General features: G+C 45.5%; 1 protein-coding gene across 2 annotated transcripts in view; it reads right to left on the bottom strand.

Moving 5' to 3' along the window:
• The window catches only part of KCP (kielin cysteine rich BMP regulator), a 176798-nt gene that overhangs the window by 38045 nt on the left and 114331 nt on the right, over window positions 1–24422 (bottom strand). For both annotated transcript variants that reach the window (XM_082252857.1, XM_082252858.1), the window contains 8 exons: window positions 23249–23431; window positions 22185–22355; window positions 20484–20660; window positions 17424–17509; window positions 2586–2676; window positions 1293–1375; window positions 1015–1188; window positions 626–805 (listed from right to left, as the gene is read on the bottom strand). In XM_082252857.1, the coding sequence (XP_082108983.1) occupies window positions 626–805; window positions 1015–1188; window positions 1293–1375; window positions 2586–2676; window positions 17424–17509; window positions 20484–20660; window positions 22185–22355; window positions 23249–23431 (1145 nt within the window). The remainder of the gene's footprint in view (window positions 1–625; window positions 806–1014; window positions 1189–1292; window positions 1376–2585; window positions 2677–17423; window positions 17510–20483; window positions 20661–22184; window positions 22356–23248; window positions 23432–24422) is intronic.

Raw genomic sequence — 24422 nt, 5'->3', positions numbered from 1 at the left:
TCTTTCATATTTTACAAAAAATTGGGTTATATATTATGTTTTTGTTAATAATTCATTAAAGTGCATTTTTTCCAAAAAAATTGCATTTGAAAAACAGCTGCACAAATTCAGTAGGACATATAGCATTGCAACGACCATCAATTTTTTCTCTAGGGCCTCTGTTAAAAAATGTATATATAATATTGGGGGATTCTAAGTAATTTTCTAGCAAAAACAAAAAACACAGATTTTGACATATATGAGAAACGTGTTAGGATTGACCTGGTAAGCAAGTGGTTAAACAAAAAGTACTTAATTATAAGTTTTTCTGCACTTATATTTTTCTCTTATTTTCCTTGCAAAATTCCACAAATATCTGTTAATCCTGTCGCTGAATTCCACCTAATCCAGCTTCCTGTGATAGGGTGGCAATGGTGTGGCACTGTGGCTCTAAATATGTGAAATGTGTCTGCTGTGCATGAGGTTTGATAGACTGTCTGTTATTTCTAAAATAATAAAGCTGTACAGATATATGTGTTTACGGTTTTTAAACATTTCAAGACAAGTATTGTAGTAAGGTCCACCAGAGCACATTCTGATAGACTAAATGGCCAGTCTAGCACTGTATTTAGAAGATTGGACTCACCCTACAGGAACATTGAGTGCACACATCCCCAGGTAACTGGAAGCTGTCACCATTCTGGTATGTGCGTCCATTGTGCTTACATATACCAGTGCAGCGTGGGCAACACTCTCCTGGTGGTGTCACTGGATGTAGACATGATACAGCTGGACATGGAAGGGACACACAGGTCACTTCTCCATTCTGTAAAAAGGAAATAAATAATTAATAGGGCATTACAGAAATGGCTTTTTATACATATTTTTTATATGTATCATCTTTTTATTATTTTTTTACCGTTAGTTAGATTTATCAACGTTTTCATCTTTTCCCAGCTTAAAGAACTATGTACTGCCTCAGTAAGGACTTGCAAAACAGTCCAAATCAATTACTGCTTCCAGTGTTAGCCTCACCTTGCAAGTGCAGCGGCTGCAATCATCCTCAGGGTCAGGAAAGCTCTCTCCATTCAGACAGTCCTGGCCGTTATAGTTACATCCATCACACACCGGACACATGCATGGATCCTCTCCAGGGTGAGGACAGTTCACGTTTTCACAGGCCCGAGGGACACAGGTGACATGCCCTCGCTGAGAATTAGAAAAAGATATGCCACTAGTTGACTATTATTTAATCAGTAAAGATATCATGGCATTACTTTAGTGTCTTGGGTCTTATAGGTTCCTTCACTTACCATGCAGCGGCACTGCTCACATTCACTGTGTGAGGAAGTAAAAGCATCCCCATCTAGGTAATTCCGACCTTGAAAATGGCAACCTAGAGACAGGAAGACAATCAATATTCCAGGCCAATGAGCTATCTGTCACTTTAAATCAAGATACTGTACAATACTCCAAAGAGGAATATAGGGAAAGTTGAATTTGACCTTTTTATACTAGGAATATACAGTAATTACAGTGGGTACGGAAAGTATTCAGACCCCCTTTGACCTCATGATTCTCATTTGCTCTGACATGCATTGTGATCTGGAAGGTCTTATATAGACAGGTGTGTGGCTTTCCTAATCAAGTCCAATCAGTATAATCAAACACAGCTGGACTCAAATGAAGGTGTAGAACCATCTCAAGGATGATCAGAAGAAATGGAAAGCACCTGAGTTAAATATATGAGTGTCACAGCAAAGGGTCTGAATACTTAGGACCATGTGATATTTCAGTTTTTCTTTTTTAATAAATCTGCAACAATGTCAACAATTCTTTGTTTTTCTGTCAGTATGGGGTGCTATGTGTACATTCATGAGGAAGAAGAATGAACTTAAATGATTTTAGCAAATGGCTGCAATATAACAAAGAGTGAAAAATTTAAGGGGGTCTGAATACTTTCCGTACCCACTGTATATTAAGATTTGTATATAAAGACACGAGTGGTGTCTCATTTGTTTATGCAGGATTATGCAGCAACTGATGTTTTGTGATGTTGGGAAGGACTTAAAAATGAACGATGGAAGCAAAATCTGGAAACCAAGTGGTGGCTTCATCCTAACCCTTCCACAATTAGTACTTGTATAATTTTCCAAAAAATGACACTATATAATTGACTACAGGTAGTACTATTTCAACTCACCTTTAAAAATTAGGTGAGGGACAGTAGCAATGAAAAAAATTACCCTGGTAAGTCACACACCTTTAATATTTAACTTCAATTCTCTTATCAAAAAAGATAATGCCAAACAAACCTAAGAGGTAGATGTTACCCCTGTTGAACTGGCTGGCATTAAAAGCTCTTGGCAGTGTTTTCTTCCCAACATCAAGACAGGTTCATGTGCTAAAGTGTGTGTGTGTGTGTGGTTCCCAATCTACAGGAATGAAAGGAAGAACCATCTAATTAGATTCAGTGAATAGTCCTTTTAATACTTTACATAGGCAATGTGCCACATATGCACACTATTTGATGGGGGGGGGGGGTAATTTTCTGAAGGTTCCTAAATAAAGTCGTCTTCATAATATCACTATCAATCAACAATCACCTTGACACGAGGGGCAATCACAAGGTCCGGTCACAGGATGAGGACAATTCGTTGGAGGACACAGCTTGCGGACACATTGGACAGATCCAGACTGAAGAAATGATAAATACATTGTTTTATTTAGAGAGACTTGGTGAATTGATGACTAGAGGGGTTTTTAAAACATATTGATTTATTACAGCAATATATCAATAAATAGTGACTCTGTTACTTTTAAAATAAAGAGCTTCTTGCAGGTTTAAAAATGTTGCAGCGCTCATTCACTCTCATAGCTTTGCCTGTTCAGAGCTGTTGGCATTTGGCAGTAGAGGATGTGAATGAAAGCTGCTGCAGGTATGTGCCTGCACTTTATACCTGCTAAGAGCTCTCTCTTTTTTTTTTTCTGTTATACCAGGGGTGCAGGGCCGTAGATAAATTTTTGTTCTTCGGGGGGTTCAGCAGTAGGTACTAAGTAAAAGTCTTTTTAAAAAAAAAACTATGTGTTACTCCTAGTGAGCAATCACATTCTTAAATCTATTGTCTCAGATCCTCTTGAAAATTGAGCCTGATTTTAGTTTTGTCTTCTTCCAGTTCTTATTAACCCAGTTTGGTTGGCTATTGTCCAGCCTAAAGCTGGGTACTGGCTGAAGGAAAAAACTGACAGATCACTGTACTAAAACTTGCTGTGTTAGTACAGCGATCTTCCCAGCTGTGCTATTGTGTCCCCCCCCCCCCCCTCACCGACTGCCCACAGGGTGGTGCACTGTAATAGCTAATCTTACTGGGCAGGTGCAAAGGGCAAACAAAAACAGGGAAGAAAGCCGCTCAGGTGCAAGTTCAGCACTCGGTGCAGGTCAGATCCGCCATCCAAGCATGTAGACATCCAAAATGAGAAAGACCGCACTCGGAGATGTTAAATGAAAATCAATAGGACTCCTTTATTCTCCATAAATACAGCAGACAGACAGTGCAATACACGCACAGACGTGTCGGGTTGACGCGTTTCACGATAAAAATCGATTATTCATAACCACACAGGGCACCATCTTGTGGAAGGAAGCACTCACTGTTTTTTTTGTTAACCTGACATACCATACAAGAGAATCGGCACTGCATTGTTCATACATACAGAACATACCTCACAACGTCCGAGCTTCTGAGAATGAGGGAACATGATAGGGAAGTGACTTGCGGCGCACGTAGCGGGCGCAGCAAAACAGTGGGCGTGGCAAAACATTAGAGTGGGAGGGTCTAAGAGACATGATTAAAAAAAACCTGGGCTTCTTTGTACCTATAAAATACATTGGGGGGGGCGTGGCTTGCCGGGAACCGAGATGGCCACCTGAGAACACAGCTCCTGCTCCTGAGCGACTAGCAGCGGCCCGCACAGCGCACCCAGACACCCAATCTGCCCGCAATCAGTGTGATCCGGTCCCCTTCACCTCCAGAGACATGACGAGGAAGAGAAATGAGGAAGCCCGGCCGCAAAAACTCACGGCCTTTTTCGTCCATCAGCTGCATGCAGTTAGACAAGATGGCGCCGGCTCCTCTCCTCCTGCTCCTGCACGCTCTCTCGCAGCAGCTGCAGGGACATCCTCCCACAAGGTATGTGGACCCTGCCTCCCATTCTCCTGGGGATTATCACTCTACCCCCCTGTCAGGCAGCCCTGCCAATGCCAGGTTTAGAATGGATAAGGAGCAAGGAGGAGGAGGTGGGAGCCCAGGCGGGGAGACAGAGGAAGACACCAGGGATTTGCCAGACTCTATTGAAGAGTTCCCTACAGCCAATCTGACATGGCGTCCTACATGAATAGAGTGGGCAGAGACCTCCAATCCATATCGGACAGAGTGGATCATGCAGAAACTAAAATGGGGGGATTTGCCACCACAATTAATGATCTGGTAGACGCCCATGACAAGAAAGAGGACGAGATGGACTGGGTCCGTTCTAAACTTGCGGACATGGAGGACAGGTCGAGGAGGAATAACCTCAAAATCAGGGGGATGTAATGTTCTGGTACCTTTGGGTACCCTAATTACTCTTTCATAAGTGTATGCGCCCCACCATTCTCTTTTGGTAAGGTGCGCATACACCTTTAAGACTGATGCTGTCATCACTGAGCGCCAGACTGATGGCTTTTTAGATCGCCGGCTCTCACTCACATGTGTTCGTTCAAACTGCTTTGTGCCTTGATGCTAACCTGTCTTGAAGCTCTCATGCTTGCAAGCTTACCTCGCTGTCGGAACCACGCTGCGCTGATCCCTGTATCCCGCTACCGGATCATCCGCTCTTGCCGAACCTCTCCTCTGCTACATTGCTATTAGTGATAAGTACCCCGTACGGGAAACCTCTATAACTTTCATACTAAAGCTTACACTATCTAGCTCTGCATACTAAGGACTATTACTACATCTGTATTATCTAAGATTGCTAGCTCTTGAGCCTACTACCACCTGTTCTTGCACTGGGTTGATCTCTCTTGTATGTCCACCTGCTACTCTGTCATCTGCTACCATACATGATTGCTAAACCTATCTGCATCTCATCTGCTACTATCTTACTTTCAAGAACATTTCCTTTCAAGTGTCTGTCATCTACCATCTCTACCCAACCTGTCTCTTCAGCCTATCATCACTGTGTTACTATATACATAAGCCACTCTAGGAAACATCTTATTGAGTGTGTGTATTTACTTGCTGAATTGAGATCCTCCACACATGATGAGTCATTGAGAGTTGGGAATGGTGTCTCAGCGTTTCTCTACATGACTACTGAAGTGGAATATTTCTGCAGCTGAAAATCCACATCATACATAAAACGCAGGAGCGTTACAGGGGATCCCTGAAACTGTTCACCAAGATGGCCTGCTTGCATTTGCCTCCTCCCTGATTAAAGTGCTCCTACTCGACCTGTCAGAATTGGACGTGACCATAGACCGCATACACCGTCTGCCCAAACCTTCCTACCTTCCTGACGCGGTCCCTAGGGATGTGATTCTCAGACTGTATTTTTATCCCTTCAAGGACCGCATCATGAAAGCATCCAGGAGCAGCCAGCAATTACCTCCACCCTATTCAGGCCTTCAATTCTTTGATGACCTCTCTCAGTATACGCTGCAGCGCCGCAGAAGCCTGAACACCATCACCAAGCCTTTGCGGAACCAAAACATTGTTTACAGGTGGGGATACCCTTCCAAGCTCACAATCACGCATGAGGGGTCCACTTATGTCATCACCTCCCTGGAAAAGGGCCTAGCACTCCTCAAGGCATGGAACATACTCCCCTCCTGCCCAGATGCCGATTCCCGTGCGGATAAATCCCCTTGCCCGGACTCGGATTGGAGCCTGGTCACAACCAAAAATTCCCGGAAGCACAAGTAACAGCAGGGTGCTTCTAACCTTTTAGGATCAGTCCTCTTGGAGCGGAGGTTCCCGCATGACTCCCTGTTCTTTTCTCTCCCCCCAACCTGAGCAGCAAGTTAGCTGCACACTACTTCCTTGTACTCCCTTTCCCCCGATGCAGATGATGATTAATGCACACCTGCTCTGTTTTTGGTTGCTGTTTTTTTTTTTTTTGTTGTCCCCTCTTTTTCCATCCATTTCAAAGTCACAGATCTCTTCACTCAAGAGTTGCTTCTTCAATGACACTACAAGCAATATCTTCCTGGTCAGCGGATTCTTCTGAAGGGCCACTACCGACTTAGTCCACTGGAGGTCACTGCTGTCTTTTTGTGAGGTACTTCTCTCATCCTGATGCATAACCAGCACATCTCTTTATATTCACTATGGGTCTGAAGCTTTTCACTATAAGCCCCCAGGGCTGCTGTTAGAAATCGCGGGGCCCCGTACAGACTACCTGGCAGGCCCCCACAAGAAAATATTAAAGATATATTTAGCTAAAATTACAACAAAATCACTATTAGCAGACACAATTATAACATAACTCGCATAATTCCTGCTAAATCTAAAAAAAAAACTATGTTAAATACAAAAGATGAGATGAAAAAAATATACAGGAGGGGCAGCTGAAGCTCAGTGATCAGAGAGACAGAGAGAGAGAAACAATTTACAAATAAACTCCTGAGCAGAGATTAGTGCTGTGAGGGGGGCCCACACAAGGGAGGGGGATTAGTGAGGGACGACTGTCTCTTTCTCAACAGATAAAAGCTGATAGCAGGGAGAGGGACAGATCAGATTCAGGTGCGGGCCCCCCCTGTGTGCTCGGGCCCCCTACAAGAGGGCTGGTGGTCCCCCCCTATTAGCGGCCCTGTAAGCCCCCGTTCACATTGGGTTGCTCCGACTTCAGGGGCGACCTGTGAAGTCGCGTGCAGCGCGACTTGCACAGACTTCATAAATGAATGTCTATGCAAGTCGCCTCGAAGTAGTACAGGACCCTTTTTCTAATTCGGAGCGACATGTGTCGCTCCTATTAGAACGGCTCCTGTACTACACAATGGGAGCGACGGTGCACAACTTGTCAGGCTGACCAAGTCGCCTGACAAGTCGTACAAGTGTGAATGGACACTAAATGTTAAAGGCCTCAACCATCCTTTTAAGCGTAGAACACTTTGGTCGAAAGCCCAACAACAACAATGTGATATCTTATTGGTTCAAGAGACCCACTTTTGTGCTTGCCCCTCCTCGCTGCTCTCATGGTAGTTTCCCCTATATTTTCCAGGCTAATGCCGACAATAAGAGAAGTGGGGTTATGATTGCTATAAAGGACACAGTTTTCTTTCACCCTGCTGAAGGAAATTAGGGACCCTAAAGGTCGATATCTAATCCTTGTGTGTGAAATCAATTCTACTGTCTATACGCTTGCTACTGCTTATGCGCCTAACTTTAAACAAATTCACTTTTTTAACAAGCTAATGTGCATAATCCATAGAGAACAGAGGGGGTCTCTTCTGATCTGTGGTGACTTCAACCTCACCCCGGACCCGAGTGTGGACCTCTCTTCCTCACCTAAACGGAAACCACAGGGCCTGCAGCCTCACATCCATAGACACGATCTCTTTGACGCATGGAGGTGTCTGCATGCCTCAGAGAGACTACAGTTTTTTTTCAGCTCCACACAGGTGCTACAGCAGGATAGACCTTTTTTTGTTGGACCGTGGTTTGCTGATGCGGGCGTCGTCCTCGGGGGTGGGCGACATCACATGGTCTGACCATGCTCTGGTCTCGCTCACCCTGGAGGACCCGCTCTCTGTGAATCCAGTCTTTATCTGGAGAATGAACACAAAACTTCTTCAAGATCCTGTACACAAGAGTGAGCTAACTCGATGGTTGGAAGACTATTTTTTGGATAACGCTTCCTCTGGCAACGATCCTTTCCTCCTTTGGAGAGCGCATAAGGCGGTCATCAGGGGGACCTTTATCAAACTGGGGGCTAGGGTACAGAGGCAGTGAGCAAAGAAATTTGATGACCTATCCAAAGAAATTCATGATCTAGAAGTTGAAAATAAAGCCCATCCCAATCCATTTCCGATAGACTGATAACTGCGAGGCAGGAGTTGAGAGCCCTGTTGCTGGAGGGATTTGAGCTCCTCTCTAAGCGACTGAATATGAGACATTATACCCAAGGTAACAGGGCAGGCAAACTCCTTGCCCAGCGTTTGAAAGGTATCCGCAAGAAATCCAGGCCCCAATTCTTGATACATCCCACCTCAAACGAGAAACTCTTCAACCCGCAGGATATGGCCAATGCGTTTGGGACTTATTATAGGTCCCTGTACAATCTTGCGGATGACACTACCATACCCCAGCCGTCGCCGGCTGACATTGAAGCTTTTCTACATAGCATTGCTATTCCTAAGCTTTCCCCCACTGCCCTTGCTTCATTGAATGCCCCCTTCAAGGAGGCAGAAGTGAGCAAAGTGATAGATACTCTCCCCCTTAATAAATCCCCAGGCCTGGATGGTTTCTCAGGGAAATATTATCGTACATTTCAAACAATACTAGTGCCCCATTTAGTGCGTATCTATAACACTGCTTCTGCCTCCTCGGCCTTCCCCCCAGAGATGCTTAAAGCGACTGTTGTGACCCTGCCTAAACCAGGGAAAGAACCTACTGTGCCACAGAATTTCCTTCCTATTTCACTTTTAAATTGTGATTTAAAAATTTATGCTAAGCTTATAGCGTTACGGTTGGCGGAGATTGCACCCCTCCTTATCCACCCGGATCAGTCCGGTTTCATTAAACTTTGCCAAAGGTCTGACAAATGGTCAACATAATCCATTCGGCTGAGTCCACGCAAATGCCTTCTCTTCTCCTTGTGCTGGATACGGAGAAGGCGTTTGATCGCATCCACTGGTCCTACCTATCGCATACCCTATCGGCCTTTGGCTTCCAGAGGAGCATTCATTCGGCTATTATGGCATTATACACAACGCCTTCTGCGCAGGTGCTGACGGCAGGGGCGTTATCTGACCCCTTTCCTATAACTAATAGAACGAGGCAGGGGTGCCCTCTCTTGCCACTCATCTTTGATTTCCTCATGGAGCCTTTGGCAATTTATATACGCTCTCATCCTGATATCCATGGTCTGACCATTCAAAACACGCCCCATACCATTAGCCTATTTGCTGACGACATCATTTTGATTTTGACGGATGTAGAAAAATCTCTGGCCCATGTTCATGTAGCTTTGCAATTATTTAATAAGATATCTTACTCTAAGGTAAACAATTCTAAATCTAGTATATTGCCTCTGGGGATTTCTCCGTCAGTTAGAGGCAGACTGGAGAACGCCTTTCCCTACAAGTGGTCACCTGAGGGCATCCAATACCTGGGGATCACGCTCACTTCAAGCTTGCGAACCCTGGCACAGGCCAACTATACTCCCTTTTTAGACTCCCTCCAAACAAAACTACAAAACATGGCAGCAGTGGAGTTGACGTGGTCTGGTAGACTAGCCTCGTTTAAAATGATGTTGCTCCCCCAGCTGCTCTATCTTTTCCGTTTGTTGCCAATTCCAGTCCCCGTTGCCTTTTTTAAGAAGGCTCAGACCCTTTTAAATAGATTTTTATGGAAAGGGAAAAGGGCACGCTGCGCATTCAGCAAATTGATACCCAATAGGAAAGCGGGTGGGGTCGGGCATGTATCCATTCAGGATTATTACTCTGCTGTGGTATTAGCACAAATGAGAGCGTGGTTCCAACCTGCCTCTCTACACCTGTGGGTTCGCCTCAAATCCTCTCAGATACCCGGGCATAACTTACTTAACTACCTCTTGGCGAGTAGATATCTTCCTCGGCCATCCCACTCCTTTTCTCCGACAATTGTAGCCACAATAGCCACATGGCATAAGTTTACCCAGTGCCTTCACACCACAGGCCCTACCACGTCTGCCCCTTTGCCTATCCGAAGCCTACCCCTAGTCATCCCAGATCTTAGTGTGACGGTCTGGATGTCTCAAGGAGTGTCTACTGTGGAGGATCTTCTGGTTGGTCCTGCAGTCAAGGCATTCCACTCCCTACAGGTGGAATTTGGTATTCCCTCTCAGGACCAAAATACCTATCTCAGGATTCGCCATTTCCTTCAGGGTGCGCCCACTACCACCCTAACCCTCCCTTGGCAGGTGGCAAGGTTCCTCAGGGCTCCTGTTTCCAACATTAAGGGTATTTAGTTATTCTATAACTTCATGCAAGATAAACTCACCTTTGTCAAGACCTCCCCTTATGTCTTATGGGAAAAAGATTTCAACCGGCAATTCCGGGCTTCGGAGTGGCAAAGGGCTCTGACATTCACATATGTGGCCACTAAATCTGTAGGTTTATGGGAACTGACCCACAAATTGAATCTAAGATGGTACCTAACTCCCCAGCGCATCGCCAAGTTCTCGCCAGGTTCTTCTCCTAAGTGCTGGAGGGGCTGTGGGGAGATTGGCACTCTCTTCCACATGTTATGGGCATGCCCCAAACTGTTGGGATACTGGACTGCCCTATCGGACATATTGGCCGGCATAGTGGGATCCCCCTTTTTCCTCACACCTCCCATGGCGCTTTGCTCCCTGGGAATAGACCAATTGCCCAGACACCTGCGAATGGTGTTAGTACACATACTGCTAGCAGCACGTTTAATTCTCCTCAGGCATTGGAAACAACCCACTGCTCCTAATATCAGCGAGACGGTTCAAACTACTCACACACATGCTATGTACGAATTAATGTTTGCCTCATCTACCCACAACTAACCAAGTTGCTTGTTCAGCCTGGGAGCCTTGGACATCCAAGTATCCCACGACTGCATCCTCCTAGTAGGCTCCTCTATTTGTGACTTTGAGACTGTGACGAACTTCCCTTCCCTTCCCCCTCCTCCCTACCCCTAAGTTGGTATCCAACAGTTCCAAGTTGGTACTCCTTCAAGGAATGTTTTGTCCAATGGGACGACTATACATGTCAACAGGCGCATTATGTATCTGATATATGTGGTGCTATTAAGTGCCTGGTGTCTCACGTCCCTCTCTGACCATTTGTGAGAGATCGGAGGGGTCCTGGGTGCCAGGCCTTGGTCGAGAAAGTATGATGTTGTGCATTTCAGTACAATGTCTTATATTGTTGAGTTTCCTGCCTTTATTATTATTTGTGCCTTGTTCAGTACATTTTTGTTATGCACATTTCCTATGTGTTTTGTTTCTACCATGTACATTTTGGAAATTTCTAATAAAAATGTATTGAAACCAGACATCCCAACCTGCCAAAACTCATTTCAGGGAGGTGGCAAAGTCACTTCAGGGAGGTGCGCCCCCCCCCACGCACGCCTGTGCCGCTGGTACTGGTGCTGGTCACTGGTGCTGGTCACTGGTGCTGGTACTGTTCACTGGTGCTGGTACTGTACTGGTCTGGTAACTGGTGCTGGACACTGATGCTGGTACTGGACACTGATGCTTGTACTGGTCACTGGTGCTGGTCACTGGTGCGGGTACGTGTCACTGGTGCTGGTACCGGTCACTGGTGCTGGTACTGGTGCTCATACTGGCCTGGTCACTGGTGCTGGTACTGGTCACTGGTGCTGGTACTGGTCACTGGTGCTCATACTGGCCTGGTCACTGGTGCTGGTACTGGTCACTGGTGCTGGTACTGGTCACTGGTGCTGGTACTGGTCACTGGTGCTGGTCACTGGTGCTGGTACTGGTCACTGGTGCTGGTCACTGGTGCTGGTACTGGTCACTGGTGCTGGTCACTGGTGCTGGTACCGGTCACTGGTGCTGGCACCGGTCACTGGTGTTGGTACCGGTCACTGGTGCTGGTACCGGTCACTGGTGCTGGTACTGGTCACTGGTGCTGGTACTGGTCACTGGTTCTGGTACTGGTCACTGGTGCTGGTACTGGTCACTGGTGCGGGTACGTGTCACTGGTGCTGGCACCGGTCACTGGTGCTGGTACCGGTCACTGGTGCTGGTACTGGTGCTCATACTGGCCTGGTCACTGGTGCTGGTACTGGTCACTGGTGATGGTCCCAGTCACTGGTGCTGGTACTGGTCACTGGTGCTCATACTGGCCTGGTCACTGGTGCTGGTACTGGTACTGGTGCTGGTACTGGTCACTGGTGCTGGCCTGGTCACTGGTGCTGGTACTGGTGCTGGTACTGGTCACTGGTGCTGGTCACTGGTGCTGGTACTGGTCACTGGTGCTGGTACTGGTGCTGGTCACTGGTGCTGGTCACTGGTGCTGGTACTGGTGCTGGTACTGGTACTGGTCACTGGTGCTGGTACTTGTCACTGGTGCTGGTACTGGCCCGGTCACTGGTGCTGGTACTGGCCTGGTCACTTGCTGGTCACTGTGCTGGTCACTGGTGCTGGTCACTGGTGCTGGTACTGGTGCTGGTCACTGGTCACTGGTGCTAGTCACTGGTGCTGGTACTGGTCACTGGTGCTGGTCACTGGTGCTGGTACTGGTCACTGGTGCTGGTACTGGTCACTGGTGCTGGTCACTGGTGCTGGTACCGGTCACTGGTGCTGGCACCGGTCACTGGTGCTGGTACTGGTCACTGGTGCTGGTCACTGATGCTGGTACTGGTCACTGGTGCTGGTACTGGTCACTGGTTCTGGTACTGGTCACTGGTGCTGGTACTGGTCACTGGTGCGGGTATGTGTCACTGGTGCTGGCACCGGTCACTGGTGCTGGTACCGGTCACTGGTGCTGGTACTGGTGCTCATACTGGCCTGGTCACTGGTGCTGGTACTGGTCACTGGTGCTGGTCCCGGTCACTGGTGCTGGTACTGGTCACTGGTGCTCATACTGGCCTGGTCACTGGTGCTGGTACTGGTCACTGGTACTGGTGCTGGTACTGGTGCTGGTACTGGTCACTGGTGCTGGCCTGGTCACTGGTGCTGGTACTGGTGCTGGTACTGGTCACTGGTGCTGGTACTGGTCACTGGTGCTGGCCTGGTCACTGGTGCTGGTACTGGCCTGGTCACTGGTGCTGGTCACTGGTGCTGGTCACTGGTGCTGGTACTGGTCACTGGTGCTGGTGCTGGTACTGGTCACTGGTGCTGGTACTGGTCACTGGTGCTGGTCACTGGTGCTGGTACTGGTGCTGGTCACTGGTGCTGGTACTGGTCACTGGTGCTGGTACTGGTCACTGGTGCTGGTACTGGCCCGGTCACTGGTGCTGGTACTGGCCTGGTGACTTGCTGGTACTGGTCACAGGTGTTGGTCACAAGTGCTGGTCATTTGCTGGTACTGGTGTCAGGTGCTGGCTCTCTGGTGCTGCTCTCAGGTTAGGTCACTGTGTCTGTCACAGAGTGGGGTGTCACAGTGATCGGTCCCGCGTGCCAAAATGCCTCCTGGAGTAGAAGATGTGGCTGTAGTAGAGAGCAAAGCCGCTGCTTGCTCTCTGCAGCTCCTCCCACAGGCGGAGTGCATGACTCATATCCAGACATCCCAACCTGCCAAAACTCATTTCAGGGAGGTGGCAAAGTCACTTCAGGGAGGTGCGCCCCCGCCCCCCACGCACGCCTGTGCCGCCGCCCCCCCCCCCCCCCCCACGCACGCCTGCGCCGCACCCCCCCTTTCCAATTTAACACAACCAGAGAATAATGAAATGAAATGTAATCAGTATACCTGGTCACTGATGCTGGTACTGTTCACTGGTGCTGGTACTGTACTGGTCTGGTAACTGGTGCTGGACACTGATGCTGGTACTGGACACTGATGCTTGTACTGGTCACTGGTGCTGGTCACTGGTGCGGGTACGTGTCACTGGTGCTGGTACCGGTCACTGGTGCTGGTACTGGTGCTCATACTGGCCTGGTCACTGGTGCTGGTACTGGTCACTGGTGCTGGTACTGGTCACTGGTGCTCATACTGGCCTGGTCACTGGTGCTGGTACTGGTCACTGGTACTGGTACTGGTCACTGGTGCTGGTACTTGTCACTGGTGCTGGTACTGGCCCGGTCACTGGTGCTGGTACTGGCCTGGTCACTTGCTGGTCACTGTGCTGGTCACTGGTGCTGGTCACTGGTGCTGGTACTGGTGCTGGTCACTGGTCACTGGTGCTGGTCACTGGTACTGGTACTGGTCACTGGTGCTGGTCACTGGTGCTGGTACTGGTCACTGGTGCTGGTACTGGTCACTGGTGCTGGTCACTGGTGCTGGTACCGGTCACTGGTGCTGGCACCGGTCACTGGTGCTGGTACCGGTCACTGGTGCTGGTACTGGTCACTGGTGCTGGTACTGGTCACTGGTTCTGGTACTGGTCACTGGTGCTGGTACTGGTCACTGGTGCGGGTACGTGTCACTGGTGCTGGCACCGGTCACTGGTGCTGGTACAGGTCACTGGTGCTGGTACTGGTGCTCATACTGGCCTGGTCACTGGTGCTGGTACTGGTCACTGGTGCTGGTCCCGGTCACTGGTGCTCATACTGGCCTGGTCACTGGTGCTGGTACTGGTCACTGGTACTGGTGCTGGTACTGGTGCTGGTACTGGTCACTGGTGCTGGCCTGGTCACTGGTGCTGGTACTGGTGCTTTTACTGGTCACTGGTGCTCGTACTGGTCACTGGTGCTGGTACTGGCCTGGTCACTGGTGCTGGTACTGGCCTGGTCACTGGTGCTGGTACTGGTCACTGGTGCTGGTGCTGGTCACTGGTGCTGGTACTGGACACTGGTGCTGGTCACTGGTGCTGGTACTGGCCTGGTCACTTGCTGGTACTGGTCACAGGTGTTGGTCACAAGTGCTGGTCATTTGCTGGTACTGGTGTCAGGTGCTGGCTCTCTGGTGCTGCTCTCAGGTTAGGTCACTGTGTCTGTCACAGAGTGGGGTGTCACAGTGATCGGTCCCGCGTGCCAAAATGCCTCCTGGAGTAGAAGATGTGGCTGTCGTAGAGAGCAAAGCCGCTGCTTGCTCTCTGCAGCTCCTCCCACAGGCGGAGTGCATGACTCATATCACTCCGCCTGTGAGCCGGATCTACTTCGGCTCCGACATTTCTCTGTGCAGGCTCAGCTTGCTGACAGCTGACACACTGACTCTTCTGCCTGCATCGATGAGTCATCTCATCTGACTCACTGTGACTGACTCACACACACAGCCGGGATATTGCCCTGAGCTTGCGGGTGTCCGTGAGCTCAGGGCGGATAGCGGGAGTCTCCCGCGACTTGCGGGAGACTTGAGATGTCTGTGAAACTAAAATACATTGAAGCCGGGGCCTCCATAATTGCTGTTGTTTTAGCCTGTTAGGCCCTGACTGTTCACATGTAGCAATTTGGGATCTTTACTGGGCAGATGCAAAGGGCACCATCTTGTGGAAGGAAGCAGCATAGCACACACTGATTTTTTGTTAAACAGGCATACAGGACAAGAGAAGTGGTACTTTGCAGACACCGCAGAGTCCATACATACAGAAAAAGAGAAGATACTTAGAATTGGGTGCACCCGGGAAACACAACAGTATCACAACAGCAATGGAAGACTCAGCCCAGCTTTAGTCAATGTCATTAAGGCCCTGTTCACGTGTAGTGATTTGGCATCACGGGCTGGCAGTATACCCGTGATTCTGCTTGCAATTCCAAATCACACTGCAATGCTGGCAAAACGCAGCACGTGTGTTCCTTTCATTTTTAGTGGCACCAAAACATGGTGTAGTTTTGATCCTTGTGTGATAAATCTCTCAGCAATCACAACAAAACCACACCACATTTTGGTGTAACTAAAAATTAATAGAACACAAACACACGTGCTGCGTTTTGCCAGCATTGCCGTGGATTTGGATTGTGGCGGCGGCAGTGGCTCTGCTCTGCTGTGAGATAATTAACACAGAATACATTCAAATATGTAACAAAAGAGGCGCGCAAAAATAAAGTGATAATAAAAATAATGTGATAGTAGTAATAATAATAATAATGTATGCGATGCATACTAGCACATTATGTCATTAACTTTCAGGGAGAAGATTTTTTGTGGTTTACTACCACTTTAAGCTAAGACCAGTAGGCCTAGCATCCACACGAAAGGGTCAACAACTTCCTCAGCAGGACTACAATGTAGCAGGCTAACAGCATACATTTAAATAGGGATTAATAACCTTCAGGGCAGCATTCAAATGTAGTAGCACAGCACTCCATACAGCTAAGGGTAAATCTCAGAATGTTCCCACTGTTATGTGAATGTGCAAATAGCACACACATGGGGAGAGAAAGAGAGCCCGTTCATTTGTAGGTCTCCTTCCTTTTTTTCAGAGCCAATCTTTGTCATAAAATAGATAACACAAGGGCAAAAAAAATCCATCCTGCCCACTGTGCTTATATTCAGAATGGCAGGATTGGCTATTGTAAGAGATCATCAACCTTACACCTATTTTACACTCTAATGTTGAGACTGAGGTATGCATTGCAAGCATGAAATAAGAGGAGGATAAGAAGAGATTTAGAAGAGAAGAGAAGAAAAAGTTTATAAAAACAGAAAAAAAGTGAACTCCAACTGTTCTAGCAGCCCTGAACTTGAGAGTACACAGAGAGAGACACACCCGGTGGTTGTTGGTGACGTGTCCTCCTGGAGTTAAGGTTAAGGTCCAGACTCCAGCTCAGCACAGCGGCACTTCAGAGAAAATTGAGATGATCCTTCTACGTGGTACCAGCAAGCAGACAGGCAGACGGGCAGGCTCAGCTGTACTAACAGCACTCAGACTCAGGCTCCGGCAGCTCCTTCCGCAAGCGACAGCCAAAGGCAGGAAGTGGCAGCTCGAAGAGAGGAGCCGATCATATGTGTCAGTGGGCAGGGATGCTCCCTCCCGCTCTGCTCTCAGTGCTCCTGTCCTCCTGGAAGCTTCTGTAACTGGCTGGACAAGTTAAGACATGTCTCTGGAGTCTCAGTCTGGACTAGAGAAGAGGTGTGGAGGCGGAGCAGACAGACAAGAGCCCTGCCAGCCAGAGCCTTTCTCATCCCAAGCCAAGCCTACAGCCTGGGCAGCACTCCAGGTGGTCAGGTGGAGTAACAGCAGGCAGAAGCATTAAAATAACAATGCATTAGAGGCTTTTCAATGTATATTGTACACTGATGCTCTGGGGGATGTTTCAACCCCCCCTAGCCCCCCCTTATCTACGGCCCTGCAGGGGTGTTATATATCTGGTCCCCTGCTGCATGCTTTGGTTTCTCCAGCCAGCTGCTAAAACACAACAGGAAATAGGAGACAGTGAGAGGACCCACAGCATGCTGCAGAGGACCAGGTAACTGACACACCCAGAAGTGTTGGATACCTGAGACAGCTGGAGATCTGAAACACAGTGGGTTTTAGAGACTTTTAGATACAAAAGTAGTTATACAGACTGCATTTGCTTTACCTCTATGGACTTACTGATAGAGCCACTTTTATTGAAATTTTCACATACATAAATATAATGACATAACAGCGTATGCTCACCCTGCAGGTACACTCAGAACAGGTTGGGCTGGAAAGATCAGGAACAGTTTGACCATTAATCATATCCACTCCATTATAAGTACACCCTAAGAAAGGTCACATGAGAACATATGATATAAAACAATAGACACATACCTTTCCATTATATAGTACATGTGCTTTGTATTACTGAAAGGTTTTTTATGAAAAAGAATCATATGGTACACTTGATTAACCTGCATACACTGGAATGGTGGTCTATAACAAGGTACCAGAAGGAGGTTCAATCAGCTAAATTAATGCTTTCTCCATAAAATTTGTAAATTTTACAACTGTATAAGAAAAATTCAGTTTATGCAAATAAAGCAAATATAAAAGTAAACAGTAGTATCAGACTGATATTGCAATGGACTGGGCAGAAATATCCCACAGAAATACATGTTGTGCACATGGGGTGCCTGAAATATATAAGTGCAGACATCTGGGAAAATAAATTTGATGATTGGGGTCATTCTGTATACAAGCAGTCTACACAATGCCTGCAGGTTGCCAGAGGATATGATATTTGATAATTTTAACAGCTTGACAATGTCTGAAAATTAAAATGGAAGAGTACTATTTAGTAATATAATGGGGTTGATTTACTAAAGGCAACTAGACTGTGCACTTTGCAAAATTGCATTCTGCAAGTGCAGTTGCTCCAGAGCTTAGTAAATGAGGTTATGCTTCATTTGGCAAAGAATACCTAATCATGTGCAAGGAATCAACCCACATGCCTCGTATGGGGGTTGCTTTAATAAAAAGAATTTTGAGAGCTTAGTAAATGTGGTAAAGCTCTACTGATTTCCATTATTCAATCATGTGCAAACAAAAATGCTTTTTTTTTTTTTAATTTTCCTTGCACCTGATTGGGTAGTCTTTACAAAGTGAAGCTTCACACAGCTGTGACATTTACTAAGAAAAAGGAGTGCAATTGCACTTGTAAAGTGCACTGTCTATTTTCCTTTAGTAAATCAACCCGATAGTATTGTATAGTGTATGTGTTGTTCTAGTCCTTTAAGTCAGTGGTCTCCAAACTGTGGCCTGTGGCCCTTTGCTTGCCTTTACCTGGTTGGGCTGGCCCTTAGGACACTGTTCCTTGTACTGATGTGAGGAACTATTTCTCCCATTGATACAAGGCACTGACACCAAATATAGGCACAATTTCTTTCTCTGACACTGGTAGTGGGGACTATTCCTCCTAGTAAGGGCAGCAACATGGAATTTATCCTTCCACTGACACCAATGATAGGGCACCCATCATTCCAATGACACCAACAATGGAGCACTATTCCTCCCACTGATATAAACTAGGAGGCACTATTTCTCCCACTGACATCAATGATAGGGCACTATTACTCCAACTAATAACAATTATGAGGCACTATTCCTCCTCCTACTGACAGGAGCTATGTCACTTTTTTACTCCTACTGATCACCGAGCCTGAGACCTTGTGTACTTCCATTGATGCTGGGGAAGTTTCTACTCCCATTGGTCACAGTCTGGCCCTTCTAAAGTCTCGGGAACAGTAATCTGGCCTTTTGTATAGAACGTTCAGGGACACCTGCTTTAAGGAATACAAGCAATCCTCACAAACTCAGACTCAATACTGGTGCTTTGCCTGTTAGTTCTAATCCTGCATATTTGAAGGGGGAGTGCATCAGATTTGGCTTTGTTTCGAGTAAGGAGATGGCAGGGGAACAGGATATCAGACATTTTACATATTTGTGGAAATCTCTAATTGCAGTGGCTGCAACAAAACTTTTATTTTATATTTGAATCAAATATCTGTTGTCCTGCTATGCCCTCCTCAACATGACATATTTAATATTTGAATCAAATATCTGTTGTCCTCCTATGACCTCCTCACAAAGACATATTTATTATTTGAATCACATATCTGTTGCCCTGCTATGTCCTCCTCAAGAAGACATATTTAATATTTGAATCACATATCTAATGTCCTCCTATGCCCTCCTCAACAGCCCATTATAAATAAAGGATTTAATCTAAAGCTTTGTTACTGATAGTCCTTATCTCCCTGCATTTTCTAATGCTCAGTGGAATGTTCTGATTTGAATTCAGTGATGATCATGAGACACAGTTACCAAAGAATATGATAGGTATTAAACAGAGATTTGTTCTCATAAAACAAAATTAAAGAAACTAAAACTGTTGAATGACAATGACTGGGTTGTTTTAATACGATTTTTACTGTCATCTTTCTAGTGGACTTGAATAAATGAAAGAAAACAGGTAATTGGTTGTAATGGTATTAAAGGAGAAGTACAGCCAAAGCTCGTTTAGCTGTACTTCTGTGAATCACAGGAGTGCAATTCGTTCTGTACACCTGTGACCCATTTTCAGCTGAAGCACGTTGTCGGCTGACTTCACGGTGCTGGTCCAAGCTGGGACGAGATCACGACAAAAAAATCATGATACACCTACAACCCTGGACCGGTACCTGGCTCAGCCTCTCACCGAACCATTGAGAGCCTGAGCCAGCAGCTCCCACCTCCTTCAAGCCCAGCTCTCCAGTGACTGCAGGGGAGGCAGAGCAGAGAGACAGTGACTGACAGTCACCAGCTCTCTGCTCACGGAGCTCTGAGAACCGAATGATTAGTGGTGTTTGATCTCTCGGTTCTCAGTCTTAGAGCCTGCGGGAGACAGATACAGCATCGGACCAATGTTGCATCAACATCATTTGGCCAATATAACAAAACACATGGCAGCATTCTTTCTGATGGAATGTTTTCAATTTGAACTGGCGGTTCTGTGTCTAGCACCGAAGACAAAACAGTGCTTGTTGGATGAATGGCGGTCAGTCTTTTATCTAGTAATAGAAGGAAGGGGAGGAGGCCTTGGCTAATTGAATATGGAGCATAATTAAGGTGGGAGGTAAATCATCAATTTTGTCGGGGGGCAATAGTTAATGGTTTGGTTTGATTCCATTAGACTATGGATTGTTGGGTATCAGTAAGCATGTTTGAATGAATGATTCCCATATATAAAAAAAGGTGTTTTTTCTACTTAATACTTACCATCACACACAGGGCAGCATTTTCCCGCAGGAGTGCTAGGGTGAGAACAGCCAGGTTTATAACAAGGCTTCTTACTACAGGTGACAAAGCCATCAGCACAGACACATCGGCTACATGAATCCTGGGGAGATGAAAATTCCTGCCCATTCAGGTAGACTTGGCCTAGGTACTGACAGTCTGTGGAAAAAAAGCTCTCCCTGATTATGTTTATCTCTCACACAATGTCATATACAGTATTAACTGTTTCAGTCATGTAATTCGTTTTTTGTTTTTTTTGTCAAAAAAAAAATAAAAAATACAGTAGTGATTATTTTTATTTTCACACAGTTTAAAAGCAAAACAATTTGCATGGTAACACTAAACTGTCAAATAATAGTTAAAGGACATATGCATTATGCATAATTGTGTGAAATTTAAATAATGGTCAGTATAAACTAGAGAAAAACAAAGGAAGAAATATTAGGAAAACTCTCCCCCAAATAAAAACAGAACCAATAGAAAAAGAAGAAGAAAAGGATAAGTGGAATAAGGTGATAAATTAGTGACCCAAAAGAGCCCATGATCCTTTGAAGCCCATCCTTATTATACACCTGGCTGTATAGCCATAAAACAATTATCAGGCCTAGCTTACTCCTAGAGTGCACAGCCATTACCCAATCGTAATGAATTAAGAGAGGCGACGACTGTCAGAGGACGTAAGAGAAAAGTGGAATAAGGTGATAAATTAGTGACCCAAAAGAGCCCATGATCCTTTGAAGCCCATCCTTATTATACACCTGCTGTATAGCCATAAACCAATTATCATATTGATTTTGTCTTGCAGTATTCTTAATTTTTTTTTTGAGTCATAATCCAAGAAAACCTTTAGTGGACTGTAGTAAACCAACTTTAGATTTTAGATCCATGTCCAAGTTGGACAGACAATATAGCATTGCATATATGAATTGAAGATACATCTAAATTCCCATATGCAGAGGATGTCATTGTAGTGATATTAACAGAACCATTCTCCTCCAATTTGAGTAGATCTGAGTGTTACGGATACAGAAAGCATAAACTGAAAGAATCCTCTTTAACAGACTTTGTGCCTCATGGAAATTCTCTGCTGGAAATCTTTGTGATCATTTGGCAATTGTTACCCATTCTTTGTAGGAAAGGTAAGAACTATTAAACTGCATCTACGGAACATGTGAGCAAGATCTGAACTGCAGACAAATGTTTTGCTGAGTCTTGTAATTGAGGCAGGCCCAGATCGATCTCTTACAACCCAATGTTCTCAAATTTATCATGAATGGGCAACAGTTTGCTGGGTATGCAGCTGGCTATTTTCAGTCAATTTCACACACTTTCAAACTACAGTACTCCTATAGAAAGGGAGTGAATTTTCCTCTGCAGTCTTTTTTGGTAATTTCTATCCCACCTACTTGTGACCGATGGAAACCAGCATTTTTTTGTCTTTGAATACTTTGGGGTTTCATCAAAGAATGGAATAGAAAGTGAAAAAAATTGATCAAATAGTGATTTGTATGGACAGCTTAATGCTAACAACAATTAAAGATATATTAGAGACCTTAGTAATAAGAAGGGCAGATAGCAGACAAAAGGGTGTGAAAATATGAGTTTTACAGAAGAAATGAGAAGAAATGAGGGCAACAGATAAAAGATTAAGCACAATTTTACAATATATGAAAAAATATTCACCTTTACATTCTTTGCAGCATTTTCCTGGGGCTGGATATGGACAATTAAGGACAGGGCAAGTTTTGGGCTCACAATTGACGCTACCTTCCCAGCAAACACACATCGCACATGGATCTGAAGGTTGGGTGAACTGCTCACCATTAGCCAGTTCTTTTCCAGACAGAAGACATCCTAAAAAAAAAATTAGAAGTTTCAATATATGATGCTATTCCATTCCAAGACAATCTTGGTATATGACATGATATGTAAGATATTTGTGGTTAATAAAAACATACTTTTAGGTATTGTCATTGAGCAGATGTTTTAATACGTTGTGTTTTAAAAGTTTTCCCTTTGTACTATTATGGGCAAGATTACCAGAAGCAGAACTTAACTAAATAGTTAATTTAAATTATTAAATAGAAACCCTAAACAAACAGCTAAGTATACAGTTGCATTTATACATATACACACATATATATATATATATACTGTATATACAGTGCTGTGAAAAAATAATTTGCCCCTTCCTTATGTTTAATTTTTTTGCATATTTGTCACCCCTATATGAATCAGATCATCAAACAAATTTTATTACACAAAGATAACCCAAGTAAATACAAAATTCAGTTTTTAAATTATGATTTAATTTATTATTGGAAAAAGCTGTCCAAGCCTGCCTGGCCTTATTAGGTAGACCTCCACCCCCCCCCCCCTGAACTTAATTACCCATAAAGTTCCTGATTAGGCAGTTATTCTTGAAGGTTTAGCCTTTTTTGTCACCTCTCCACATCCATCAATTGTGATTCTAGAATCTCAAAAAGGTAGATTATTCTATCATTATTTGCAGTATCACAAAGATGACTGCACAGCGTTTTGAGACAATAATGTCCTTTAACATCTGATATACATTTTGAACACCTGGAGTCACTTTCATTATGTTGTATTTTTTCAGGCAATTTATCTCCAATTGTCTTTGGGGCTTTCTAAAAATGAATTATACAGGAGTAAATAGATTTCCATATGTGAACCAGTGTACTGAGGCCACTGAATACATGCTATCATCGTAAAAAATGCAATGTTACCATCACAGGAACGGCAGCAGTCTCCCTGAAGGGGATGTGTGCAAGGGGTTGGAGCACAAGGCTTCCGTTGACAGGTTACAGTGCCATTATTACAGATACAGTCTCTGCATTTGTCTGATGGATCATAGAAACGTTGCATGTGTCTGTATGTGATTCCAGAATATGGACAATCTGCTGGTGGCACTGAGAAAACAAAAAGAAAGTACACAGGTACTCATTTCAAAATAAACTCTAAATCCATTTGCCATTTACACTGAGTTCTACAGTAGTACCATGGGATGAATAGAACTGAGCTGGCACTGCTTGTAAGGATCACTTAAAATGGTTGTAAACCTCTGAAATTAAAAATGAACAAAGCATACCCCCCGATAGTGTGTACTTGCTTCAATCCAAACACACAGTTTGGTTCATATCTGTTCTCTTTGCTGCCTGCATGAGTCACTTCAGACAAGTTATGCATGTAAGCAGGATTCAGCATGGTGTGACGGCAATAGTTCACACAGACAGGTGGAATGGAATACTTGTATTGAAATAGCACAGCAACAGTTTGCAACAAACCTGGCTGGAAGGCTGCCAAGCTGGTTGTACACATGGTTTCCAGTAATCTGAAGAGAGCAGGTATCAGCTAAGTTGACAGCGTCTGTAAAGAGATCAGAGTGCGGTCTGGCCATCTTGTGCCCAAGCTGGATGGTGTCCAAGAAGATATGATCCTACGCTTTCCCTCCTCGCCAGGAACCTCTCCCTTACCACTAATACTGTCCTTAACAGGCAGAGTACCTGTCTCTACTCTACCAATTCACAAAATGCGCACCAAATGTGGGAGCCAGGGCATTACATAGGCTCTGATTGATCCAAGATGGTTTCTAAAGTCACATGGGGTGGCAACATCCAATAGGATAGCTTCCCCTCAGGTACCCAGGAAACAATAGAGGAACCCTGTTCCTCTTAACTTCCTCTCCAACAACAGTGCCACCGCGGAAGAGCACATCGTGCAGTGAAGAAAGTAGACTGCACCTGCCTACATGCTGACACCACAGAATCCTGAGGGAATGCCCCCTCCCCAGTACACAGAAGATGATTGACAGCCTCAGCTGTCCATGTTTTGCTATGTGACTGTGTAGAGGTGGGTGTGTATATTCCCTCCACTCAGGTTTCAAATTACATTTAGCTTTGT

This window comes from Pelophylax lessonae, assembly GCF_965119305.1.
Source record: "Pelophylax lessonae genome assembly, chromosome: 4".
Classification (NCBI taxonomy): Eukaryota; Metazoa; Chordata; class Amphibia; order Anura; family Ranidae; genus Pelophylax; species Pelophylax lessonae.
The sequence above is the reverse complement of the archived record's forward strand: the minus strand, read 5'-3'. Positions and strand labels throughout refer to the sequence as shown.